The following is a 24,917-nucleotide window of genomic DNA, read 5'->3' on the forward strand; positions in this document are numbered from 1 at the left end:
CTTCTGAAGGAAGGTGAGGACAGGTGACCCCACCTAGGCCCGAAGTCACACACACACACCCCCGCCAGAAAGCAGGCTCAAAGCTTTTCAAAATCATTTTCTCAGCAGCTAAGCATCTGCTCATTTGCTCTGCTGTTGCAAGGCAAAACCGTTACTTTTTAACAGCACAAGGCTTCAAAAAGCTAATGAATAGGCCCTGTTCAAAGCAGGCCTGAGAAACGAATCTTACCTCATTCAATTGCAACATCTTTGGACATGCTGAACCGCTCTCATTCCCCTTTTCCTGGGAAGGGCGCCAAGAGTCCCAAAAGAGTCCCAACACAGGAGCTTTCTGTTCATGCTCAGAGGAACTCATGGGGCAGGACTCCTGAGGGAGGAGAAAGGGGAGGGAACTGGAAGGGGAATATATACTCTGTGCACATGACTGTGAACTCGTGCTTGTTTGTGAACTATCACACTTGCTCCTTCTACCAGTTCATGGATGGTAGAAATAAAGCTTTTTCTCCGAAACTATTCCTTGAGTGTCTGTTGACTCCCATTTTCCCTTTCCCGGGCGCAATATTTTCCCCACCCGAGGGCAAAGCCTCATAAGGCTACACTTCGAAATTTGGAGTCTGCGCATTCAAAGCTTGGTTGCTTCTCATTTCATCAGGCAGATCTTGCCACTCCCACGTTCAAGCTGTGTACACTTACAGTTAATCAACCAGGATAGCATTTTCAAAAAACAATGTACAAAGCACTTTACAATCTTTATTTGACCCCGCCCTCACAACATCCCTGCGAGGTAGGAAGCTCGTCCTCAGGAACGGAGGCTGGAATGAAAGCAGTTTGCCCAAAGTTCACCCAGCGAGTCCACGGCTAAGGCAGGATTTGAATCCAGATCTGGATACTGGGCAACCATACTGCCCTCCCCTCGAAAAGGCAGCCCACTGTACAGTCCGGGTTCGGCGTCAGGAAAGCCGAGGCAATACTCTACATTGGTGATTACCGACAAACGTCTTCATATATGTACAACTCGGCCATTATCTGACCCGTCTCTTCGGCCGGCAGTTAATAGGTGTAGCCTTTCCCATACGGCGGCTGCCCCCCGAGATCTTGCATATAGGCTACGCCCTCGTCCAGGTGGGACAGAGGAACAGTGTCCTCCTCGCTGACGTGCCACTCAAATTCAGCCTTCAGGGATGGGCGCTGATTGTCGGGGAAAGCCAGAGAGAAGAGGGCTTCTGGTTCACACACGAATTTGTACACATAACGCTCACCAGCCACCTGTAAGACAGAGAGGAGAATGGAGTCGAAAAAGAGAACTGCAGCAAACGGTTCTTGCCAATAACCCCACATGGATGACCCCAGAACAGAGGTTGGGTGCATTCTTTGTGCTAGGGCAACTGTCTACCAGCTTCTGGTACGTAGGCTGAGATCCTACCTGCCTGGACCCTGTCTGGCCAGAGTGGTACATGCTCTACTTATCTCTTGCTTGGACTACAGCAATACGCTCTACGCGGGGCTACCTTTGAAGGTGACCCAGAAACTACAACTAATCCAGAATGTGGCTGTTGACTGGGATTGGCCGCCAGCACCTTATAACACCGGTCCTGAACGACCTACATTGGCTCCCAGTACATTTCCGAGCACAATTCAAAGTGTTGGTGCTGACCTTTAAAGCCCTAAACGGCCTTGGCCCAGTATACCTGAAGGAGCGTCTCCGCCTCCATCGTTCAGCCCGGACACTGAGGTCCAGCTCCAAGGGCCTTCTGGTAGTTCCCTCCCTGCAAGATGTGAGGTTGCAGGGAACCAGGCAGAGGGCCTTCTCGGTGGTGGCGCCCGCCCTGTGGAACGCCCTCCCACCAGATGTCAAGTAACTATAGAACCAAACATTCTGTGTAAAGAACAGATTACGCTAGTAGAACTGCAAGAAGTTCTGTAAGGAGGACTATTTGATATATTGCAAGAAAGACTATGAGGAGAATTATTAGTTAATGATAATCAATAGGAGTAGAGAAATTAAGAAATGCAAAGTAAGTGGTAAAGAATGGGAAATCATCAGACAGAAGTCTAAAATATTGTATAAGATAAGAAGTTATGTTATATGATTGTTGGAAATGATATGTTTTAAAAACTAATAAAAATGTGTGTGTATATATATATATGGATATATGGATATATATGGATATATGTATATATGGATATGTATGTGTATATGTATGTGTATATATATATATATATATATATATATATATGAACCCAACATTCTGAGCAGCATCTTTATTGCTTCATTCCCCCTTTCTTTTTTGTTTCTTTCCCTTTCTCTGATTCCTTTCTTCTTCCTGCTTCTTTCTCTCTTTTCCCTTTTTCATAGCTGTTTTTAAAAATAATTTCTATTAATGCACATGCTCCACACCCCTCCTAAGCTCAAACTGCACAGGCCAAATTTATTGTGGGGGGGGGGAGAGGCACTGCCCCACCAACCTCAGTCTGCCCTCATTCAGCCCCCAACCTGCCGGCCTTCTCACAACCAGTCTCTGAGGAGCTCGCTGTCATCCTCTCTATCCTTAGTCACAAGTTTGACTTTGCAGAAGTCAGGAGTGGGGACAAAACTACACCCAAGCGCAACCCAACTTCAACTCTGGACAACCGCCCTCCCCTCCAGACGCAAAACCAACCTTTTGCATAATGCCCTTTTCGTAATAGTAGCGAAGAGAGCGGCTCAGCTTGTCATAGTTCATGGCTGGGCGATTCTTCTGGATGCCCCAAAGCCGCGCCACCTGCAGCCGTGCCCATCGAAGGTGGGGAGCAGAGAAAAAAACAATGCTAGGTTTAATTCTACGCCCTTTAAAAATGTGGGGTTTTTTTCGGGGGGATGGGTTGTTGTTGTTTTTCTTTTGATTATTCAGTACACCTGAAGGAGCGTCTCCATCCCCATCGTTCTGCCTGGACACTGAGGTGCAGCTCAGAGGGCCTTTTGGCAGTTCCCTCACCACAAGAAGTGAGGTTGCAGGAAACCAGACACAGGGCCTTCTCGGTAGTGGCACCCGCCCTGTGGAATGCCCTCCCATCAGATGTCAAGGAAATAAACAACTCTCTGGCTTTTAGGAGCCATCTGAAGGCAGCCCCGTTGAGGGAAGTTTTTAATGTTTGATGTTTTAGCGTGTTTTAATATCCTGTGAGGAGCTGCCCAGAGTGGCTGGGTAAACACAGCCAGATGGGCAGGGTATAATTAATTTTTATTATTATTATTATTATTATTATTATTATTATTATTATTTACATTGTGGTTTTATATTCTGATTTTATCCTGTGAACCACCCTGAGACCTGCGGATATACAGTGGTACCTCGGGTTAAGAACTTAATTTGCTCTGGAGGTCCGTTCTTAACCTAAAACTGTTCTTAACCTGAGATACCACTTTAGCTAATGGGGCCTCCTGCTGCCGCTGTGCCGCCGGAGCACAATTTCTGTTCTCATCCTGAAGCAAAGTTCTTAACCCAAGGTACTATTTCTGGGTTAGTGGAGTCTGTAACCTGAAGCGTCTGTAACCTGAGGTACCACTGTAGAGCAGTATATAAATTAAATAAATAACAATAATGTGAAACAGACCATGTCAAGGAACCTCACTCAAAAAAAACAAAACAAAAAAAACCACGTTTGAACATCGACGCCTGGTTTATTTGGGGTTACAAACTAGCTAGCTGGGCTGATGAGAAGGTGGCCTCTGAGTGCACGCAGAGTGCTCTTCCCTATCCAGCAGTGGCCACTGACACATATATCAGAGTTTATTTGGAGGAGGAGAAAGGGAGGAGATAACAGTACGCTGTAAATTGCACCGGAATCAAAACTTGGTGGGAAGTATAAAAATTAATTCACCCTTAAACAAGACCCACCTCCTCTGGTTCAATGAGTTTGAATTCCATCCCTCGGCCTGTCCAGGCAATGAAATGGGAGTTGCTTGGGTCGTCCAGCAAAGCTACCAGGAACTGCCAAAGCTGTAGAGACCCTCGCCGTTGATACGGGGGGCCCTCACGGTACCCACCCCCTTCTTGCTTGATGTCCCCTGCCAAGCACAGCCAACATAATGAAAACAAGAAAAGAAACTGTGGCAACAAAAAAGGAATGGCAAGACAAACTGTTAGAGTATATTGAATTAACAGAGGCAATTAGAGATCACGCTAGACAAGAGTTTCACAAAGCATGGAGGAAATGCAGAGAATACTTCGCAAAACAGTGCCCTAAAATACATACCTGGACTTGTCTGCAGGAGACTTTGCGGATATTTTAGTTATAATTAGAAAAATCTTAATAATTATTCATAAAGGGAACAGCTCATAAGTAGTAAATAAGGAGGCCAGATGCAGGATAAAGGAAGTCTTTTATTTAGTTGTTTGTATTGTTGTATGTTATGCTTATTGTATGTTATGTTCACGTTTAATGAGGGTGGATTTCTGTTTTGGGGGGGTATGTTATGTTGTAAATAAAACTCCCAAAAATAAATAAATAAATAAATAAATAAATAAATAAATAAATAAATACAATAAGCACCCTGAATATTAACTCTATTTATTTTAACCAATAAGAAAGGAGGTGTTGGCATCAACCTCTGCCTAGAACTTCAATTTTTCATTTCCCTCTCGGTAGTAGGGGAGAGGCATGCTCTGGGCATTAGGTGTGGGCCACTTTTAGCTCACTAGGCACTGCCGAACTGCAACTCCCATCAGCCATGCCTGCTGGGGCTTGTGTGAGTTGCAACTCAGTTAAAATTGGGGGGGGGGGGGCTTCTAGGGCCCAGAGGGGGGGGGAATGTATGGTCTCCAGGAAGGCTGATCGATCGCCAAATGACTTATATCTGTGGGATACAGTTCATTTACACTGCAATATTGCAAACAGTATGCTCAACAATCTATAGTAACAACATGGAAGGTACTGCGTCATTAAATCTCAAAAGAAAGGCTTGGACAACAGCCCGGATTGGAATGATTTAACAACTTGGGAGTTGATGCGTCGTTAAACTTCAAACGACAAATTTGGACAACAGCCCGGATTGGAAGACTGGAATGAAGTCAGGAAAAGCTGTGCTGGTAAACAGACAGTTGAAAAAATATATATATACACACTAATAAAGCTGTATTCAATGGATGAAAGGATAGATGGTTTTGGACATGACTGAGAATCACATAGCCAGGGACGTAGAATTTTAAAGCATTAAGATCAGAGGTGGAAAATATGAAAACAACGAGAAGAGGCAGGAACGAAGATATTGGAGACATTCTTCAGAGGTCCAGACTATGGGGAGTGTGGAAAATTAATAATTAACAATTTGGACTGTAATTTGGTCATTTTTTTATTTTAGCTTATTGTTTTTAATTGGATTATGATGTGGATGTGTTGATTGGCTGTTTTTATTGGAAAATCAATAAAAATGATTTTAAAAAACAACAACTGGGGGGGGGCCAAAGGCTCTCCACTCCTGATACATACATACATACATACATACATACATACATACATACATATATATATATATACACACACACACACACACACACACACACACACATACTCAAAGCAGTGTTAGAAACTCAGGTATACAGTGGTACCTTGGAAGCCAAACGGAAGCTGTTCCTGAAGTCTGTTCGACTTTCAAAACGTTCAGAAACCAAGGCGCGGCTTCCGATTGGCTGCAGGCTGCAGCCAATCGGAAGCCGCGCCGGACGTTCGGATTCCAAAAGAACATCTGCAAACCGGAACACTCACTTCTGGGTTTGCAGCATTCGGGAGCCAAAATGTTCAACTCGCAAGTCATTCGTTAACCAAGGTATGACTGTATAAGCCAGGTGCCAAATGGTTCCTTAAACCAGGGTTACAGGGAGGGAGAAAGACTCTCACCCACGCCGCCCGCGAGCCCAACATGAGGTGGTTGCGGCACAGCGGCGGCCGCTGAAGCGCCACCCTTCTGCGTCCCTCCCCATCTCCTCCTCTTCCTCCTCCCTCAGGCCGCCTCCTCAGCCACCGCTGCCGCCTCCGGCTTACCCTGGCAGGGTGGCAGAAGTCTCACAAGACAGGGGCTGCCTGCCCGCCCGCCACCACCCGTCTCCTCACGACGCGCCCCTGAGGGGAAAAGGGAGAGACGGAGATGCGGCAGCTCATGCGCACACTCTCTCTCGTGGTGGAGGACCCCGAGTCGCTGCTTCCCTCCCGAGCCGGGCGAGCATGAAACCCGGGAAATTTAAGGGACATCATCGATAAGGGACAGCAGCGGGACACGGCGCTGGGATAAGGGAGTTTCCCACCAAATAAGGGACGGTTGACAGCTATGTATCAAACTCAGGTGGTGAGTGCCAAGTGCTAAGTAGCCAAAATAAGACCAGTAGCAAACAAAGAGGCAGGCGTCAGTATGCTTGGTGGAACCCCAGGTTTTGCAGAGGTATATAAATATTTGCCAAAGACCTCCAAAACAGCCCTAGGGGGACTCAGTAGCATGGAGCCCTGAATGTCCATTGGAAAAGAAAACTATAAAATCGTGGCTGGGTGGAAGAGAGAACAGATGGGAGCATATTGGAAACCAGTGTGGTTAGCTGGTACCCGGAATAGGAGCACTCCCATTAGAAGATGGAGATACACTGCAACATTTTGTTGCAGGTTTTCCATGTTATTTCATATATTCCAGGGCAGATAAGAGTCTGTCAATAAGGCAGATTCCCGAGCTAAGACTTGCTTCAAATTAAGCCCTGGAAGAGGGTAAGAATTTTACCTTATATAAAATAACTCCAGCACAAAGTCTATAGGCAACTCTCAACTTATGCCGGAGTTACGTTCTGGGGGTGGTTCCTAAAGCCAAAATTACGTAGTCATACTTCTGCTTACTTACCCCTCTGAATATGGAAACTTCAGGATGCAAATGCAGCAAACCAGGAAGCATTTATCTGATTTTGCCGCACGCGCAAGCACAGAAGCGTTCTACATGCCATGCGCATGCGCAGAAGCGATCCTCCAGTTGCGAATTCTTCGGAATGCGGCCAGACCTCCGGAACGGATCTCGTTCGCAACCGGAGGTACCACTGTATTTTCAAAACACATTGGGCTCCTTGGCGGGTAGGATTGCCAAAGTCTTTTTCCCCAGATGCCCACCCCCTTTTTACTCATCAATGAGATAAGACGCAATGGCCTAGCCCCCTGCTCCAACACACACACGCACACACACACACACACACCTCTATTATAATCTGGATTTAAAATTTAATTTTTCCAGTTCTAGTTCCACCTGAAGTTTCAGAGAGGAAGGCAGATTTCAGCTTTGGGCAAGACGATGTAGATCATTGCTCTGGTTCTGATGAGAAGGTTTGATTTGCTTCCTTACCAGAACCATGCACAAGACAAAAGGCCCTACATTTAAATGTCGCAAATCTCCAAGGCTGTAAAGACTTGGGCTTTTCTTCATATGCAGGGAGGGATTGCGATCTGTGGCTCATAGTTGGGACATTCTGGTTCAGATTTCTTTAAATTGTTTGTTTTAGAGAATACTGAATTCATGCAAAACATTTCCTTGGCTCAATCAGGCAGCCTTTGAAAAGATGGTGGATGCCCAGTGGTACAGCTCATATAGCCCAGGGCAATTGCATATCTGACCTTCAAACTTCTCAGGGACGACGCAGACGTCATCGGCGAATGGCCGCACCTGTTTCTCATAACTGTACCCTGTGGAAAAAAAGAAGACATCAGCAGGGCCTGCTGATTTTTTTCAACTTTGACATTCCAAAAATGAGGGTATAATGGCTTTAGGGGTTGCTTGTGCGTAAATAGCCGCCGCTCTGGGCTAGGTTGGCTGGTTAAACCATTTCTCGCTGGACAGCCATCCACTCCGTGGCTGTTCAGTCGCTGGCAGAATCCGTCAGTGGGCGTTTCTTAAACCTTTTCCAACATAAAAGTTGTTTGACGCCCAGTCTCCTCCTACTCTCCCTGTGCGGAAGTCTTCTGCGCAGGGAGGGCGTGGGTAGCGGAGGACCTGTGCTCTCCCCGCTGGTGTCCAGTGAAGAGTCCCGGAGCCTGCTCTCTGCTTCCCCCATTGGCCCCCCTCTATCCCTGGTGTAGCGCTGATTTTCTTCCCCAACAGGAGACCTGCCTCTCTCCCTGCTTGGCCCCTCTCCAGCATCGTTGTGGGGCCTCGCCTCCCCCTCTAGTTCCGATGGCAGTTCCCTGACAGAGGGGTACTAAAAACTTTTCACATGGATTCGAAAAGATAGCTTGGCTAAATGAACATAATTTAGTTCTGCTTGGTGAATAACTGCGTAGAAAAAGATCTGGCTTGCAGTAGGAGTCTTGAACATTCCCGTTGGGGGGATGATTGACTGAATCATCAACCAGGGTTAGCTGCCACAACCTTCTTTCCAGTGCTCCCGGATTGGCTGGGACAGGTCACGTGTCCCAGTGCTCCTCGCAATGCTCCAGGTTGGCTGGGAGTGATCACATGACAACCGCTCGCCCCTATAAAAGCTTCTAACACCACATGCATTCCCATGGTGTCGCCCAACCAGGGTTGTGTGACATGGAAACTCTGCAATGCTCAGTAAGTACTTGCTTTTCTTACCAACCCATATGTACTGCAGCTGAACTCAAAATACAGTGGTACCTTGGGTTAAGAACTTAATTCGTTCTGGAGGTCTGTTCTTAACCTGAAACAGTTCTTAACCTGAAGCACCAATTTACCTAATGGGGCCCCCCGCTGCCGCCGCACAATTTCTGTTCTCATCCTGAAGCAAAGTTCTTAACTCGAGGTACTATTTCTGGGTTAGCGGAGTCTGTAACCTGAAGCGTCTGTTATCTGAAGCGTCTGTAATCTGAGGTACCACTGTACAGAAAACAAAGGACAGATCCTTTCCTGAGTGTATAATCCTGCCTTATACTGGTCAGCCTGGTCACGTGTGTAGACTGAGAAACGGCTAACAGCCCAGCTAATAGGAGATATTGGCTTGCGGACAAGAAAAGGCCTTCAAGAAAAATGCCTCACCGAGTGTGCCGTCAGCGTTGGAATGTCCTGGGAAGGGTTCCACATTCATATACATCGAATGGCAGCTCGGGACATCTATAAGACGGACACAAAGAAACAAAAGACAAACAGGTGAAATCCGTAATGATACATTGGGCGAGAGACTTTGGGTACCATATACAACTTACAGCTTGGGAGAAGTTACGGAATTTAAGGTTCACAGCATGTTGGCAAAAATGTATAAAACATGCTCAAATGTATGCTGGAAATGTAAGGAAAAAGAAGGCACCTTCTATCATATGTGGTGGAATTGTAAGGTAGTAAAAGGATTCTGGGAAATGATATATAACAAGTTGGGGGGGGAAAGTTTTTAAAATAACCTTTGCTAAAAAAAAACCTGAAACCTTCCTTTTAGGAATTCTAAGTGCTGAAATCCCAAGGGAGCAGAAAATACTATTTATGTATGCGACCACGATTGCCCAGATGTTACTGGCCCAGAGATGGAAAGAAGATAAAGTCCCGACCAGAGAAGAATGGCAGATCAAGTTGACAGATTATGCCAAAATGGCTAAAATTACCAGAAGAATCAGAAAGCAGGAAGACCAAAATTTTAATAAGGAATGGGGAATTTAAAAAAAAACTTATCTTAAAGACCACTGTAAACAGTTAAAACCGTTAGTAGGATTGGAATATCACTTGTAGATTAAGGCTGAATTCTGGACACAAATAGAGATGTAAAAGATTTGGATCATCGTAAAAGATGCAGGAGGAAATGATTAGTAATAGGACCCACAAAGGGGAGGATGGAAGTCCAGGAGATTCCTCGGGATCTTGTTTTTATGATTTATGTTTGATATATCTCTGTAAAATTTTAATTTGAAAAACCAAAACAACAACAACAACAACAACAACAACAACAACAACAACAGACAGACAGACAGACAGACAGACATACAGACACAAATTGCTGGGTTGAGTAGGCAGGATTTGGCTTCCACCCTCCAGAGGTGCAAATCCTAAAAGTGGTGGCTTCATATTTGTGGAATACTCTCTCTAGGGAAAATCAGCCAGCCAGGCGGCCCACCACCATATTAGACAGACTCTACTAAAGGGTTTGCTGATCAGAAGGTCGGCGGTTCGAATCCCCGCAACAGGGTGAGCTCCCGTTGCTCGGTCCCTGCTCCTGCCAACCTAGCAGTTCGAAAGCACACCTGTGCAAGTAGATAAATAGGTACCACTCCAGCGGGAAAGTTAACGGCGTTTCTGTGCACTGCTCTGGTTCACCAGAAGCGGCTTAGTCATGCTGGCTCCCTCAGCTAATAAAGCGAGATGAGTGCAGCAACCCCGGAGTCGTCCGCGAATGGACCTAATGGTCAGGGATACCTTTACCTTTACCTTTACTAACACTTCATTAACACACTGTAATAATATTTACGATTGATTTTACAGTATGGCAGGTGGAGAGGTTTGATTCTTTGGATTATTACACAAAATTGCTTTAATGTTTTGAGCTCAACTAAAGCTCTTTTTGCCCCACAAGCCTGCCCCGCCTCCTGCATTAAAACCCAACACTGAAACGCAGCTCCGAACAGTGTGTTTCAAATGCATGGGTTAAATGTTTAAAGGTTGGTTTATAGGAATTCTAAGGTCTTATGGTGCCAACAAAGGTCCGTATAGTTAAAGCTATGGTTTTCCCAGTAGTGAGGTATGGAAGTGAGAGCTGGACCATAAAGAAGGCTGATCGCCAAAGAATTGATGCTTTTGAATTGTGGTGCTGGAGGAGACTCTTGAGAGTCCCATGGACTGCAAGAAGATCAAACCTATCCATTCTTAAGGAAATCAGCCCTGAGTGCTCACTGGAAGGACAGACTGTGAAGCTGAGACTCCAATACTTTGGCCACCTCATGAGAAGAGAAGACTCCCTGGAAAAGACCCTGATGCTGGGAAAGATGGAGAGCACAAGGAGAAGGGGACGACAGAGTATGAGATGGTTTGATAGTGTTCTTGAAGCTACCAGCATGAGTTTGACCAAACTGCGGGAGGCAGTGGGAGACAGGAGTGCCTGGGGTGCTCTGATCCATGGGGTCACAAAGAGTCGGACACGACTAAACAAAAACAACAAGGTCTTATGGGGGGGGTTGAGTACCCTGTTGCAACAATTTAATAAAGACCAGGCTGACTAGCTGCTTTGCTTCTCAACATTCTCTGGTTGGCCTCTGTTATTTTCTCCTACCAATAGAGAACCTACATAAGGACTCTATATGGGCTCTAAGGGAAAAGGACCAGTTTATAACATTGGTAAGAGGGGCTTCTCTCCCCAAAGCAGCCTGCGGTTTTGCAAGGTTCAGCGGAGAGGAAGGGTCAGCCCAGGAAAAGCCTTTAAAGGCTGCCCATGGAGAAAATTAAGGGCTGCCGGAAAGAGGGGGCTGGTTTTTCTTCCGGCTTCTCTGGCAGCCAAAGAAGCCCCTGTTCTACCCAGGCATTTCGACGCCTCGGGGAGACAGAAGTTGCATGCCCAGACTTTCCTTCCCTCTGGGCTTCGAGCCAAGCAAGATTTGGCTCCGGTTACCAGCCTGTGCGCTGATGTCAGCTGCCCATAAGGAGAGCAGCCTTGCTGTAATCCGACACCCCGCCGGCCCAGAGCCCAGTTCCTGTGCCTCCATTTTGTGAATGAAATTCCTTTCTGCTCCATTCAGCAACAGGAGGGCTCCCTGCCAGGAAGCAGAGGCAGGCGGGGGGGGGGGGGGGAGAGAGGCGGCTCGAGGTTATGCAATGCAACGCAATGCCAGGAAGCACAGCAGCGCCTCTTCTCTCCCTCCCTGCTAGTATTTGAAGGTCACAAAATGTCACGGCACCCCGGAGCGGAATAACTGTGTGCCGTCGGGGTTTGATAAGTTTAAAAGCAAAGGCACAATTTAAGCAAGGGGGTGGATGGAAAGGAAATCCCGACAACCTCACAGACCAGATAAAAGTCTCTGAACAGATGAAAGGGTTGCCAGTTTCTTTTTGTACACAGAAAAGTACAGAGGTACCTTCGTTCCCAAACTTAATCCATTCTGGAAGTCCGTTCCAAAACCAAAGCGTTTCCAAAACCAAGGCACGCTTTCCCACAGAAAGTAATGCAAAACGGATTAATCTGTTCCAGGCTTTGAAAAACAACCCCTAAAACAGCAATTTAACATGAATTTTACTATCTAACGCAGGGGTCAGCAACCTTTTTCAGCAGGGGGCCGGTCCACCGAACCTCAGGCCATGTGGTGGGCTGGACTATATTTTGGGGGGGAAATATGAACGAATTCCTATGCCCCACAAATAACCCAGAGATGCATTTTAAATAAAAGCACACATTCTACTCAAGTAAAAACACCAGGCAAGTCCCACAAATAACCCAGAGATGCATTTTAAATAAAAGGACACATTCTACATTTTTACATAACATGCTGATTCCTGGACCGTCCGCAGGCTGGAGTGAGAAGGCGATTGGGCCGCATCCGGCCCCCGGGCCTTAGTTTGCCTACTCCTGATCTAATGAAACCATGAATCCATAAAATGAAAGCAACAAACAATGTACTGCAGTCACACAATCAATCAATCAGTAGCTGAACTGGGTTACACACAGTTACAAAAACAAAACAAAAAAGCCACAGAAATAGAAACGCAAAATAAATAGCAAAAACAGATAGACCTCAGCGCAACACTCAAATCGGAAGCGTAACACTCAAAATGGAGCACATTTGGCTTCCAAAAAAGGTTCACAAACCAGAACACTTACTTCCGGGTTTGCAGTGTTTGGGTTCCAAGTTGTTTTGAGTACCAAAGTATCACTGTATGATTAAGCAGGGCTGTTGAATAGATAGATAAACTACCTGAAAATGATTTACAGCTCTAACTCCAAGTAGACTTGATAAAATGTATAAGTTTCCCCAGCCAGTCAGGGCAGCTTCCAACCGAATACTATATTAAAAACAATACAGCATCAAACATTAAAAACTTCCCTAAACAGGGCTGCCTTCTTTTAAAAGTAAAAGAGTTGCTTATTGCCTTGACATCTGCTGGCAGGGCATTCCACAGGGCAGGCGCCACCACTGAGAAGGCCCTCTGCCTGGTTCCCTGTAACCTCACTTCTCGCAGTGAGGGAACCGCCAGAAGGCCCTCAGAGCTGGACCTCAGCATCTGGGCAGAATGATGGGGGTGGAGACGCTTCTTCAGGTATACTGGGCCAAGGCCATTTAGGGATTTAAAGGTCAGCACCAACACTTTGAATTGTGCTTGGAAGTGTACTGGATGTTTAAACAAGTACAGTGGTACCTTGGGTTAAGAACTTAATTCATTCCGGAGGTCTGTCCTTAACCTGAAACTGTTCTTAACCTGAGGTACCACTTTAGCTAATGGGGCCTACCACTGCCGCCGCACGATTTCTGTTCTCCTCCTGAGGTAAAGTTCTTAACCCGAGGTACTATTTCTGGGTTAGCGGAGTCTGCAACCTGAAGAATCTGTAACCTGAAGCGTCTGTAACCCGAGGTACCACTGTATTTAAAATCGCAAAACAGAAAACGTAATAAAAATCATATAAAAGAAAAGAAAAGAAAAAGTAAAGTACGATTAAGTGGAACTGTTGCATAGATACATAAATGTCAAAACCCATTTTGATCCCCACTCTGGTTTTAGAATGTTATTGGAAAAACTGAATGAGAGGACCAATCTCACTGGAAAGGGTTTCGTTTTTCCAGGGCAGGGGGTAGGTTTGTAGGAGGTTTGTAGCTGGAGATGGCCCTGAAAGAACTTATTCAGAAATCTTGCAGTGTGTAAGCTATCCCTCCACAGTGAGATGCGCGAGAGGAGGGTAGGCTTGCCTAAAGAACAGCCACCACCTTTTGATCACATCTCACAGGCTCATTAGCTTGCAAGCTATGAAACTGAGCACAGAAACATTCCAGGCTGAGAAGTAAAAGGAAATGAGTAAAGAAAGAAAAGATTGCCTCTCAGTCAAAGAAAGGAAGGGAGGGGGAGAGGTGCAGCCTGGTTGAAAGTGACCTGTGGCTTGAAAGAAAGAAAGAAAGAAAGAAAGAAAGAAAGAAAGAAGGAAAGAAAGAAAGAAAGATAGAAAGTTGCATAGCTTATAGACTTATTTTGTCATTGTTACCCCAAAAGGAGAATACTGAGACTGTTACGACCACTGAGTTTGGGGAACCAGTTGAGTGTGGGATGGGAGGCTGCAGGCTTTCAAGATTCATCGAAGTGATAGTTGGCTGATGAAGAATTCTATGAACCCGAAAAGCTTGTACATTTCCATAACATAATCAATCGCTTAAGAAAAAGCAGCTTTTAAAAAACACACACAAAACGGGCTGTGTGATTGTACATTAAAGTACATTACGGAACTGCAGAAAGAGGGGGGAAGGAAGTCAAGTTTTGAATGTTAAAATGATTGTAAATTAGTGAAATGTATAAACCTGAAAAGCATTTAAAAAAATTATTTTTAAAGGACCACTTCCATGTTTTGGGTGCTCTGTGCATGACACCCCAACCCCACCCCCCACCCTTCAGGCGAGGGGCTCCACCAAGATGACTCTGCAGGGCTAATGGGCTTTGATACGCTTTGCTGAAGAAAAATACTAGAGCAGGGGTCAGCAAACTTTTTCAGCAGGGGGCCGGTCCACTGTCCCTCAGACAGTATTTTTGGGGGGTGAAATGAATTCCTATGCCCCACAAATAACCCAGAAATGCATTTTAAATAAAAGGACACATTCTACTCATGTAAAAACACCAGGCAGGCCCCACAAATAACCCAGAGATGCATTTTAAATAAAAGGACACATTCTACTCATGTAAAAACAGGCTGATTTCCAGACTGACTGTGGGCCAGATTTAGAAGACGATTGGGCCGGATCCGGCCCCCGAGCCTTAGTTTGCCTACCCATGTACTAGAGTATCTCATCACACACACACACACACACACAGAGAGAGAGAGAGACACACACCCCACAATTATAGCCCAACACTCTCTCCGCCTACCTGCGTCAAAAGCATAGTCCATCTGCTCCTGTTTGATTACCACTCCTGCCGCATACCGGGAGCTGCCACCGGCCCCCAGCGGGTTTGCCTGGTCGTACATTGGGTCGTGGAACTCCTGCTTGAAGCCCTGGGCAGGGTACGGAAGGCATGGGGCAGACAGCGGGCGCTGATAAGCCGGTGGGGCATCTGATCCCAAGGCTTGAGAGGTGGGGAAGGATTGGCCCATCTCCCCACGCAGCTGGTACGAGGAGCTGGGAGGAGGACAGAAAGACAGTGGGCATGGAATAACAGGATTACAGACTTCGAGGGAACCCTGGTGATCATCTAGTCTCACCCCCCTGCCCGGCATTGGGTGCAACTACAGACATTCTGCTTAAAAGGCCTCCAGCGAAAGCTAACATTTAAGAAACGCACTACAGTCGTACCTTGGAAGTCGAACGGAATCCGTTCCAGAACTCTGTCCGACTTCCAAAACGTTCAGAAACCAAAGCAGAGTTTCTGATTGGCTGCAGGAAGCTCCTGCAGCCAATCGGAAGCCCCGTCGGATGTTCGGCTTCTAAAAAATAGTTCACAAACTGGAACAGTCACTTCTGAGTTTGCAGCGTTCAGGAGCCAAAATGTTTGAGAACTGAGCTGTTCAAAAACCAAGATACGACTGTACAAGCTGGCCAGCTCACCCATACAAAGCGATGTGAGTGTACATCCACCACCCTTTGGTAAATCGCAGAACTGTTGGAAGGGACCTCAAGGATCATCTAGTCCAACCCCCTGCAATGCAGGAATCTTTTGTCTAACATGGGGCTCAAACCCATGACCCTGAGATTCAGAGCCTCCTGCTCCACCGACAGAGCTATCGCCCATCTTGTGGCAAAGGCTCCCAGGCATGTAAACGACCGGAGTCTGGAATGCCAGGTGAATTCAGCAGGGCTTAGCTGCAGGTAAGCTTGCATCCTGCTCAACATTTCTATGCAGCCTGAGTTTCTGAGCTCTGGCATACCGAGTTGAGAAGGCGCCAAATAGGCTAACTGGTCGGGAGCAGGCCGAGACTAGTTGGGGTTTAGCCATACCCCGGGAAAATGGGCACTCACAGAGAGCCTGCAGGCATGTTTTGCATTGGAAGTGAAAAGTGAACACAATGCTCAGCTCTGAAGATCTCTATATCTGTCTTTCTGTCTGTCTCTCTATCTCTTTGCTGGGTTTGGATTATGGGATGGGGCAGAGGAGCTTCCTGGAAGTTTGTTTGAATTCTAAAATTAAACCATTCTGGGGAGCGATGTGTTAGCCCGTCACACACAGAGAGAGTGTGTTGTGAAACCTCTAAGACTAACATATGTAAGGTAAAGGTAAAGGACTCCTGGATGGTTAAGTCCAGTCAAACGGGGTTGTGGCACTCATTTCGCTTTCAGGCCAAGGGAGCCGGCGTTTGTCCACAGCTTTCCGGGTCATGTGGCCAGCATGACCAAACCGCTTCTGGTGCAACGGGACACCGTGACAGAAACCAGAGCGCACGGAAATGCCGTTTACCTTCCCTCCGCAGCGGTACCTATTTATCTACTTGCACTGGCGTGCTTTTGAACTGCTAGGCTGGCAGGAGCTGGGACAGAGAAATGGGAGCTCACCCTGTCACGGGGATTCGAACCGCCGACCTTCTGATCGGCAATCCTAAGAGGCTCAGTGGTTTAGACCACAGCGCCAGATGTGGGGTACCCTTTGGCCCTCCAGATGCTGCAGAACTACAATTCCCACCATCCCTGGCCGTTGGCTAGGCTTTCTAGGCCTTATGGGAGCTGTGGTTCAACAGCATCTGGAAAGGAAAAGAACCATGTGCTCTACTTTGAGCTCCTTGGAAGAAAAGGTGGTATAGAAATATAATAAATAAAAATAAAAGATATACAACCAAAAGGTAAAAGTAAAGGGACTCCTGACCATTAGGTCCAGTCGTGACCGACTCTGGGGTTGCGGCGCTCATCTCGCTTTATTGGCCAAGGGAGCCGGCTTACAGCTTCCGGGTCATGTGGCCAGAATGACTAAGCTGCTTCTGGTGAACCAGAGAAGCACATGGAAACGCCATTTACCTTCCCACCGGAGCGGTACCTATTTATCTACTTGCACTTTGATGTGCTTTCGAACTGCTAGGTTGGCAGGAGCAGGGACCGAGCAACGGGAGCTCACCCCTTCACGGGGATTCGAACTGCCAACCTTCTGATTGGCAAGTCCTAGGCTCTGTGGTTTAACCCACAGCGCCACCCGTGTCCCTAGAACCAAAAGGTAGGGTAAAGCTTTTCTGAAATAAGAGTCAAGATTCAGGGGGCTCTTTCCCCACCCCAGCCACTAAAAATAAATAAAATTTAAAATATAGGGACCCTGCCCAAGCGATGGGGAACCTGCAGCTCTCCATATGTTTTTGGACTAGAACTCCCATAGTGTCTGCCCACTGATGGCCATTTGTAGACCAGCAATAGCCGGAGGCCCACAGCTTCCCCCTCCTTGCCCTACCCACTAGTGATCCAGTTGACTACTTAGCTCAGGAGCTGGTAGTGTTTAAAACAGCTGGACCACATGTGTAGCACCCTCTTCCCCAGAGGCCCACCAGAGCCCTAGCCTGAGCATATGTCGGAGGAAATATTATTGCAGTCAAATCAACAATTCATGTTTTGCTTGAGAGGTGTATGAAGGGGCTGAGGCTCACAGAGCTCTCCTGTAAAATATGCCACAGAGAACTCTGTGAGATCACTTCCTTTGCCTGCCTTGGCAGGAAGCTGTGACACTACATACTTCCTTCCTGCCTCTTCCATCTTCATTGGGCTTCCTAGCTGACCCCATGTGCGTGTCTGAGCTCGTCATTTTTGAACTAAGATTTTGTACTTTTGTAACTTAGTAGTTATAAGCCTGCCTTCATATTGCTACTGTAATCGCTGCTTCGATACCTAAATTATGTAAGTAAATACTACTTTTATTTCTTCACAAAACAATGTGTGTGTGATTGTTGCTTTTTAAAGGGAAGGGGTAATACCAGGAAAATCCAGTCTGCCTTATAGCATCCTGGGTTATTGTTTCTAGAAGGTTAAATCCACCTTGTCTTAGCTTCCAAGGTTAACCTGCAAAGGATGCTGCTCTGCTGATCTCGCTAATGTGAGCAAGGAAGGATGACAACTAGGCAATATATCGTCTCCTAGTGTCTAAATCCATCCCTACAGGAACATTAAAGTCTTTCTCCTGGCATTTGGTGGCTGGGAGGTCAAGCTTGAGTCTCCAGGATTGGTTGGGATGCATTGCGAAACGATACCTGCTCAATGCCATGGCTCACCTGTGCTCCATAAGGTATGCCCGTCCGGGCGCAGCCTGGGGGAGGCCGTGGGAGCTCACAAAGTTTGACTCTTGCCTAGAGAAATATGCAGGCATCAGTTGCAGACGGATATACATCTTACTTGCTCCCACCGACCTCCTCCACTTATCCCAGCATAACCCTGCCACATGGTAACTGGTGCGATTCTCAAACAGTTGCTCGTTTTCCTTAGTGACCTCATTCTCTGGGTACAGATCATTACGTAGCCAACAGGGTGGATTTGATTCAAATCAAATTGATTTAAATCACAATTTAAATCACTAGTCAGTAAGACTTGATTTAAATAATTTTTTTAAAGAAAGACTCATTCCTGCTGGTATAATCTTAATATTTGCAACCAGATGAAAGTTTCATTTTTGGAATAATAAATTTTCAGAGTAGTTTTTACAATTATATCAAAACTGATTTGGTTATACTATTAGAAATACATAGACAGATAATTATGAAATTATTGTGAGGTTTAATAAGTTAACTGTTTATATTGGGACAACTTTTCTTCTGTACTTTATTGGAAGGAGAAAAACAATCACTTCCTTAATAACAATTTGAACCATTTATTTAACTAAAACAATAACATTATAGCATATGTATCCATGTTTGTTAACTTATGTGGTTAAACAATTAAAAAAAGACTTAGACTGAGTTTCAGCACACATGAAAAACTTAAAACAAATCCTTTTTTCCTGATGAATAGCCTTTGGACTATAATATAACTTAAATAAAAAACTAACTTTAGATTTTTTCCTCCAAAAGCATTTTATTTTAAAAATCCAATTTAAATCAAAAAAATCTGATATAAATTTTTAAATTATTTTTTTTAAGTAATTGATCTTTATCCACCCTGGTAGCCAAAACAGCACCACCCATGCACAAGAGGAAAGTATCAGCACACACAGGGAAACCTTGAAGTTTGCAGGAGTATAAAAAAGTACTGGGCTGGAGGAGCCCTAAAAGTGTGCGGGGGGGGGGGGAATGGATGGGAGGGAAATCTCCAAAGCAACCCAATGAGGACTGTGCATGTTTAGTGGGCACAGAATGCTGGCTGGCTGTTTCTGGGGAGGGGTGGGATGGAGTGACCAGGAAAAGGGCATGTCTTGCTGGCCGGCCGCTTGAAGAAGGTTGAGTCAGTGGAATCCTCGTACGGACAGATTGCCAGAACATCAATTCTTAACGCTTTCAAGGAACACTGGAAGCGCATCTCATAATGACAGGCGTGCTTCAGGTGAATGTCACATCAGGGGCGATGGGTTGGAACCCACTCACCCCAAGCATTACCTGGCATAAAGGCATTGCTCCCCATTACGGTACTGGTAAGGCTGTCTGCGCCGGCAGGACCCCGCTGCTTCCGAACATGGGCTCTGAGGCTCCTTCTTGATCTTAGCTGGGGGGCTGTGAAGGGCTACTGGGAAAAGGAAACCGAGACGTCAAGGCCTTCCGGCAGGAAAGACCTGCATTGTGACTGGGTTGGGGAGCCCGTGGTTCTCCAGAAGCTATCGGATTCCAACTCCCATCAGCCCCAGCCCAGCGTGGCCAATGGGCAGCCATCATGGGAATTGTAGTCCCAACATTTGGAAGGCCAAGCCTGGGCAGTGTGTATGGAGGTCCTGGGCTCTCTTTGGTTCAGTCCAAAGGAAAGCAGAGCAAGACGTTTGGCACCAGCTTGGCTGCAGGAGTTGCCAGAAGAAGGCGTACAGGGCACCATCCAACCATCTCAGGGGTGCTACTTTGGATTTGTGTAGGGTTTACTTCCCTTTGTACAGCAGGCTAGCTTCTACATCTCCCTCTCTAGCCTATATCCAGGCAAGCCAAACAATAATAATAATTTATTATTTCTACCCCAGCCATTCTGGGCAGCTCCCAACAGAATATTAAAAACACGATAAAACATCAAACATTAAAAACTTCCCTTCAGATGACTTCTAAAAGTCAGATAGTTGTTTATTTTCTTGACATCTGATGGGAGGGCGTTCCACAGGGAGGGCGCCACTACCGAGAAGGCCCTCTGCCTGGTTCCCTGTAACCTTGCTGCTCGCAGTGAGGGAACCACCATTAGGCCCTCGGTGCTGGACCTCAGTGTCCTGGCTGAACAATGGGGGTGGAGACGCTCCTTCAGGTATACTGGGCCGAGGCTTTTAGGGCTTTAAAGGTCAGCACCAACACTTTTAATTTTGCTCAGAAACATATTGGGAGCCAATGTAGGTCTTTCAGGACCGGTGTTATATGGTCTCAGGGGCCGCTCCCAGTCCCCAGTCTAGCTGCCGCATTCTGGATTAGCTGTAGTTTCTGAATCACCTTCAAAGGCAGCCCCACGTAGAGTGCATTGCAGTAGTCCAAGCGGGAGATAACCAGAGCATGCACCACTCTGGCGAGACAGTCCGCGGGCAGGTAGGGTCTCAACCTGTGTACCACATGGAGCTGGTAGACAGCTGCCCTGGACAATGCCAAAAGCACTGTCAGAGTTCAAGATGGGGGGGGCAGGAGGGAAAGCATTCAAGGAGGGTGCAAAGCATGATGGATGTGACAGAGTCAGGCAGAGGGGCTTGAGGGCCACATCTGGCTCACAGGCCTGAGGTTCCCCACTTCCCAGTTCAGCGCATCCCGGTTGTGCGAAAGGGATCAGGCATGCTGGCGTTCCAGACATTTGCATCACCTTCTGGTTTCTCCCACTAAAGCCCTACCTTCCCCTCCTCCTCCTCCTCCTCCTCCTCGCCATCTCCCCAGCCATAGTACTTACAGTTTTCTGAATGAAAGTCAGGCACAAATTGCTCATCGCTGTCTGGAACTTGAGCTGCAAAAGGGCAAGAGAGAAGAGAAAGCAACATTTGGCATCAAACTCGGTGCTCTATTAAAACCAGGCTCCTGAAGAAATAAGGCAGTGGGGATTGTGGCGGGGGGTGGGGTGGGGAGGGATGTGGAGAACTAGCTTGCACATGAGGCGATGGGAAAAGGATCACTGCCAGGAGACGGGAGCCAGTTTCCCCCTTGGGACTCCAGTCACTTCTACGTAATCTTTTCCCCCCAGTAGGTTCGCCCATTAGCACGGCTGGCTGTTTTCCTCCCTCCGGAGGATCAAAAACCCAGGTGCTCTGCTTCCTTTCCCACTGTGCAGCGCCGATCTCTTAGTGCTTGGGGCGATGCTGCAATAGAAGACCAGGCTAGCTTGGTCCAGCTCAAGAGACAGGACGCCACAAAAGAGCAGCGCCACGCAGCCGAGGGATCCAGACCACAGTAAGGGACAAGCAGCAAGAGATAAGGCAAGCCAGAGCAAGCTGCTGGTGAGAGTCAGTGTGGCATAGTGGTTAGAGTGCTGGCCTAGGAGCTGGGAGACCAGGGTTCAAATCCCTACTCAGCCATAAGCTTATTGCGTGACCTTGGGGCATTCACCGTATCTCAGCCTCACTGAGTTGCTGTAAGGATTAACCAGGGAGAAGGAGAACCTTGGGAACTGTAGTTTGTTAAGGGTGCTGAGGGCTGTTAGCAGCATTAGAAACTCAGGTATATAACCTATTTGCCAAATGGCACCTTAAACCTAGGCTGCCGTCGCCACCACAGATTGTCTAAGCGCCATTTCTTTTCATTGACGTTTGATGTTGTTGCTCATTTATACGTTAATCCTTATTGTCATTGTCCCATACAGCACAACGAAATTGAAAAAATCTACCTCAGACATTCAAAAACCAGCAAGCCATTTCTACGCCACTTTATATTTTAAAGGAGAAATCTCAAAGGGGTTTACAACACATCAAAACACCAAATAAAACAATGCAGAATGAAACTGAATTCAAGCTTCGAGGAAAATATTTCAGATCCTTCTCTAGGTGACATTTTGCTTTCCCCAGTCGCCAGCCCGGCATCCAGAGATCTCCACGTGGTCGCAATTAGACACATAATGTGCCTGGCGCTTGGCTAATTTCAAACACCGGTTGTTAGAGACCCCAGATCCCCATGCAGAGTTACAATTTCCTAAGTAGTTCAAGAGTCAGTCCTTCCCAGGGAATTACAGTGGTACCTCGGTTTTTGAGTGCCTCAGAAGCCTAACGTTTCGGTTTTCGAACGCCGAAAACCCAGATGTGAATGCTTCTGTTTTTGAACGCGCTGCGGAAGTTGAACGGCTTCCGAGGTGCGTTTCTCAATTGATTTTGCCGACCGCCCATTGCGCCTCGGTTGTTGAACGTCTAAGAAGTTGAACCGTCTTCCGGAATGGATTACATTCGACAACTGAAGTACCACTGTATAGCTCCCTGAGGGGAATGAGGTCTGTGCACCCAGGGGCGGAGCTAGCCGTCCGCAGGGGCGGGGCAAGCGTCCCAGGGGGGCGCCGCCTGCGACGAGCGTCCTGGGGGGTGAGGCGGCGATGTCACCCCCCTTCAGGGATAACACCCGGGGCATGCTGCTCCCACCGCACCCCCCTTCCTTCGCCAGTGGGTCTCCTAAGAACAAGAAGAAGGTGGTAATATACTGTTGCAAGATGGCAAAGAGATGGAGAAGGGAGACTTTTAAATGCAAGGACAAGGTTTTGGGGGGATATCGAAATGGGGAGGAAGCCAGGAAAGGGATGTCGTGTGAGAGTAAGAAATGTGGCATGCCCTGGTAGGAACGCAGATTATATCGCACCAGGGATGGGCAGCCTATTCACTGCAAAAAGGCAGCTGAATGCACACATAGTCAATGCTAAAAGCTAAATGGCTTCTGTGAAAAGGGATCTCCTGCCCTTATCTGTTCTGTCATCACTCTCTGGCTTCCATTAGGTTTCCCAAGCAATAGTCTAGGTTAGGGAATTTGACAGCACAGTCCTTATATATTGAGTTCAACGAGGTTTAATCCCAGGTAAAACTGAGCTCTGTGAGTGAGGACCAGGACATTCACAGGGGAACCAAAATGCTTGTTTACAAAGCTATTGTGCTACCAACCTTACTGTATGCTTGTGAAACATGGACCACTTATAAACACCGTCTCAAACACCTCAAAAGATTCCATCAACGGTGTCTCCGAAACATTTTACACGTCACTTGGGAAGACAGGTGAACTAATGCCAGTATACTGGAAGAAGCAAAGATCACCAGTGTCAAAGCGATGATTCTTCAACATCAACTTCGTTGGATGTTGTGTGGATGCCTGATTATCGTCTTCCAAAGCAACTACTCTATTCCGAACTTAAAAATGGAAAGTGCAATGCTGGTGGTCAACAAAAGAGGTTTAAAGACTCTCTCAGGGCAAATCTTAAAAATGTAGTACAAACACCGACAACTGGGAAACACTGGCCTGCGAGCGCTCCAGTTGGAGAACAGCCTTTACCAAAGGCGTCATGGGCTTTGAAGACGCTCAAACTCGAGACAAAAGGGAGAAACACGCTAAGAGGAAGGCATGCTTGGCAAACCCTCACCATGATCAATTCCCGCCCAGAAACCAATGTCCCCACTGTGGAAGGACGTGTGGATCCAGAATCAGCCTCCATAGTCACTTACGGACCCACTGTCAAAACCGTGTTCATGGAAGACAATCTTACTCGGCTACGAGTGATCGCCAAAGAAGAAGACACCCAGGTAAACAGATATGGAGCCACAAGTGAGAGCCGAGTCCAGGGTGGGGAAGAAGAAGAAGAAGAAGAAGAAGAAGAAGAAGAAGAAGAAGAAGAGGAGGAGTTTGGATTTGATACCCCGCCTTTCACTCCCTTTAAGGAGTCTCAAAGCGGCTAACATTCTCCTTTCCCTTCCTCCCCCACAACAAACACTCTGTGAGGTGAGTGGGGCTGAGAGACTTCAGAGAAGTGTGACTAGCCCAAGGTCACCCAGCAGCTGCATGTGGAGGAGCCGGGAAGCGAACCCGGTTCACCAGATTAGGAGACTATCGCTCTTAACCAGTACACCACACTGGCACACAGGTGACAAACTACCCCAGAAGGAGCAGGACATCAGCAGTTTGACGCCACCCACGGAAGCGCACTCCATTGTCTCTCAAGGCAGAAAGATGCCAACAAAGCAGATCTAGGGTAGCAGGCCAAGAACGAGTCATACTAAATTATTATTTTACCAGGGATAGCTCTAAAATGCTACCATGTCACATAAAATGATGTAATATCTCTGAAATGATAAAAAAATAAGCAATCCACTGCCCGGTTTCACTTGCACTTTAAATCCATCAGTCTCAGTTCCCTGAGCCACCCCGCCCCATCCCTGGACAATTCTTGTTTCTTTCATATGCATGTCTTGTTTCCGCTTGCGTAGTATAAATAGAACTTCTCTGAGAGGCTGGTGCTTTTTAATGCCTTCCACATGGCACTGAATTAAAGGGATATTCCACACCCTACTTCGACCTGGCTTGGACTAATGAAAGGAAAGGGGGGAAAGCTGGAAAACTGAAAATGGAATACCAAATATAGGAAACGGCCTTCTCCCAAGTCAGACAGTTATTGTCCACAGTCGCTGGCAGTGCCTTTCCAAAGATATTAAAACAACTCCTTCCCTATACAGGGCTGCCTTCAGATGTCTTCTAAAGGTTATATAGTTACTTGGCTCAGGGGTCACATATCTCCATACCCTCCAACATTTTTCTGATAAAAATAGGGATGTCCTAAAGAAAAGT

At 46.7% G+C, this 24,917-nt stretch overlaps 1 protein-coding gene across 4 annotated transcripts in view; it reads right to left on the bottom strand.

Moving 5' to 3' along the window:
* Positions 1-730: 730 nt before the first annotated feature.
* Positions 731-24,917, bottom strand: part of ETV4 (ETS variant transcription factor 4) — a 38,412-nt gene continuing 14,225 nt past the window's right edge. For 2 of the 4 annotated variants that reach the window (XM_083583262.1, XM_083583264.1), the window contains 9 exons: positions 21,070-21,123; positions 19,611-19,734; positions 18,297-18,371; positions 14,990-15,240; positions 8,996-9,070; positions 7,618-7,686; positions 3,879-4,048; positions 2,661-2,762; positions 731-1,266 (listed from right to left, as the gene is read on the bottom strand). In XM_083583262.1, the coding sequence (XP_083439388.1) occupies positions 1,051-1,266; positions 2,661-2,762; positions 3,879-4,048; positions 7,618-7,686; positions 8,996-9,070; positions 14,990-15,240; positions 18,297-18,371; positions 19,611-19,734; positions 21,070-21,123 (1,136 nt within the window). In that variant the 3' untranslated portion in view covers positions 731-1,050. Of the gene's footprint in view, positions 1,267-2,660; positions 2,763-3,878; positions 4,049-7,617; positions 7,687-8,995; positions 9,071-14,989; positions 15,241-18,296; positions 18,372-19,610; positions 19,738-21,069; positions 21,124-24,917 lie in introns of all 4 variants that reach the window. The other 2 variants (XM_083583261.1, XM_083583263.1) reach the window with 1 other exon arrangement.

Source organism: Podarcis filfolensis (assembly GCF_964270895.1).
Source record: "Podarcis filfolensis genome assembly, chromosome: 13".
Classification (NCBI taxonomy): domain Eukaryota; kingdom Metazoa; phylum Chordata; class Lepidosauria; order Squamata; family Lacertidae; genus Podarcis; species Podarcis filfolensis.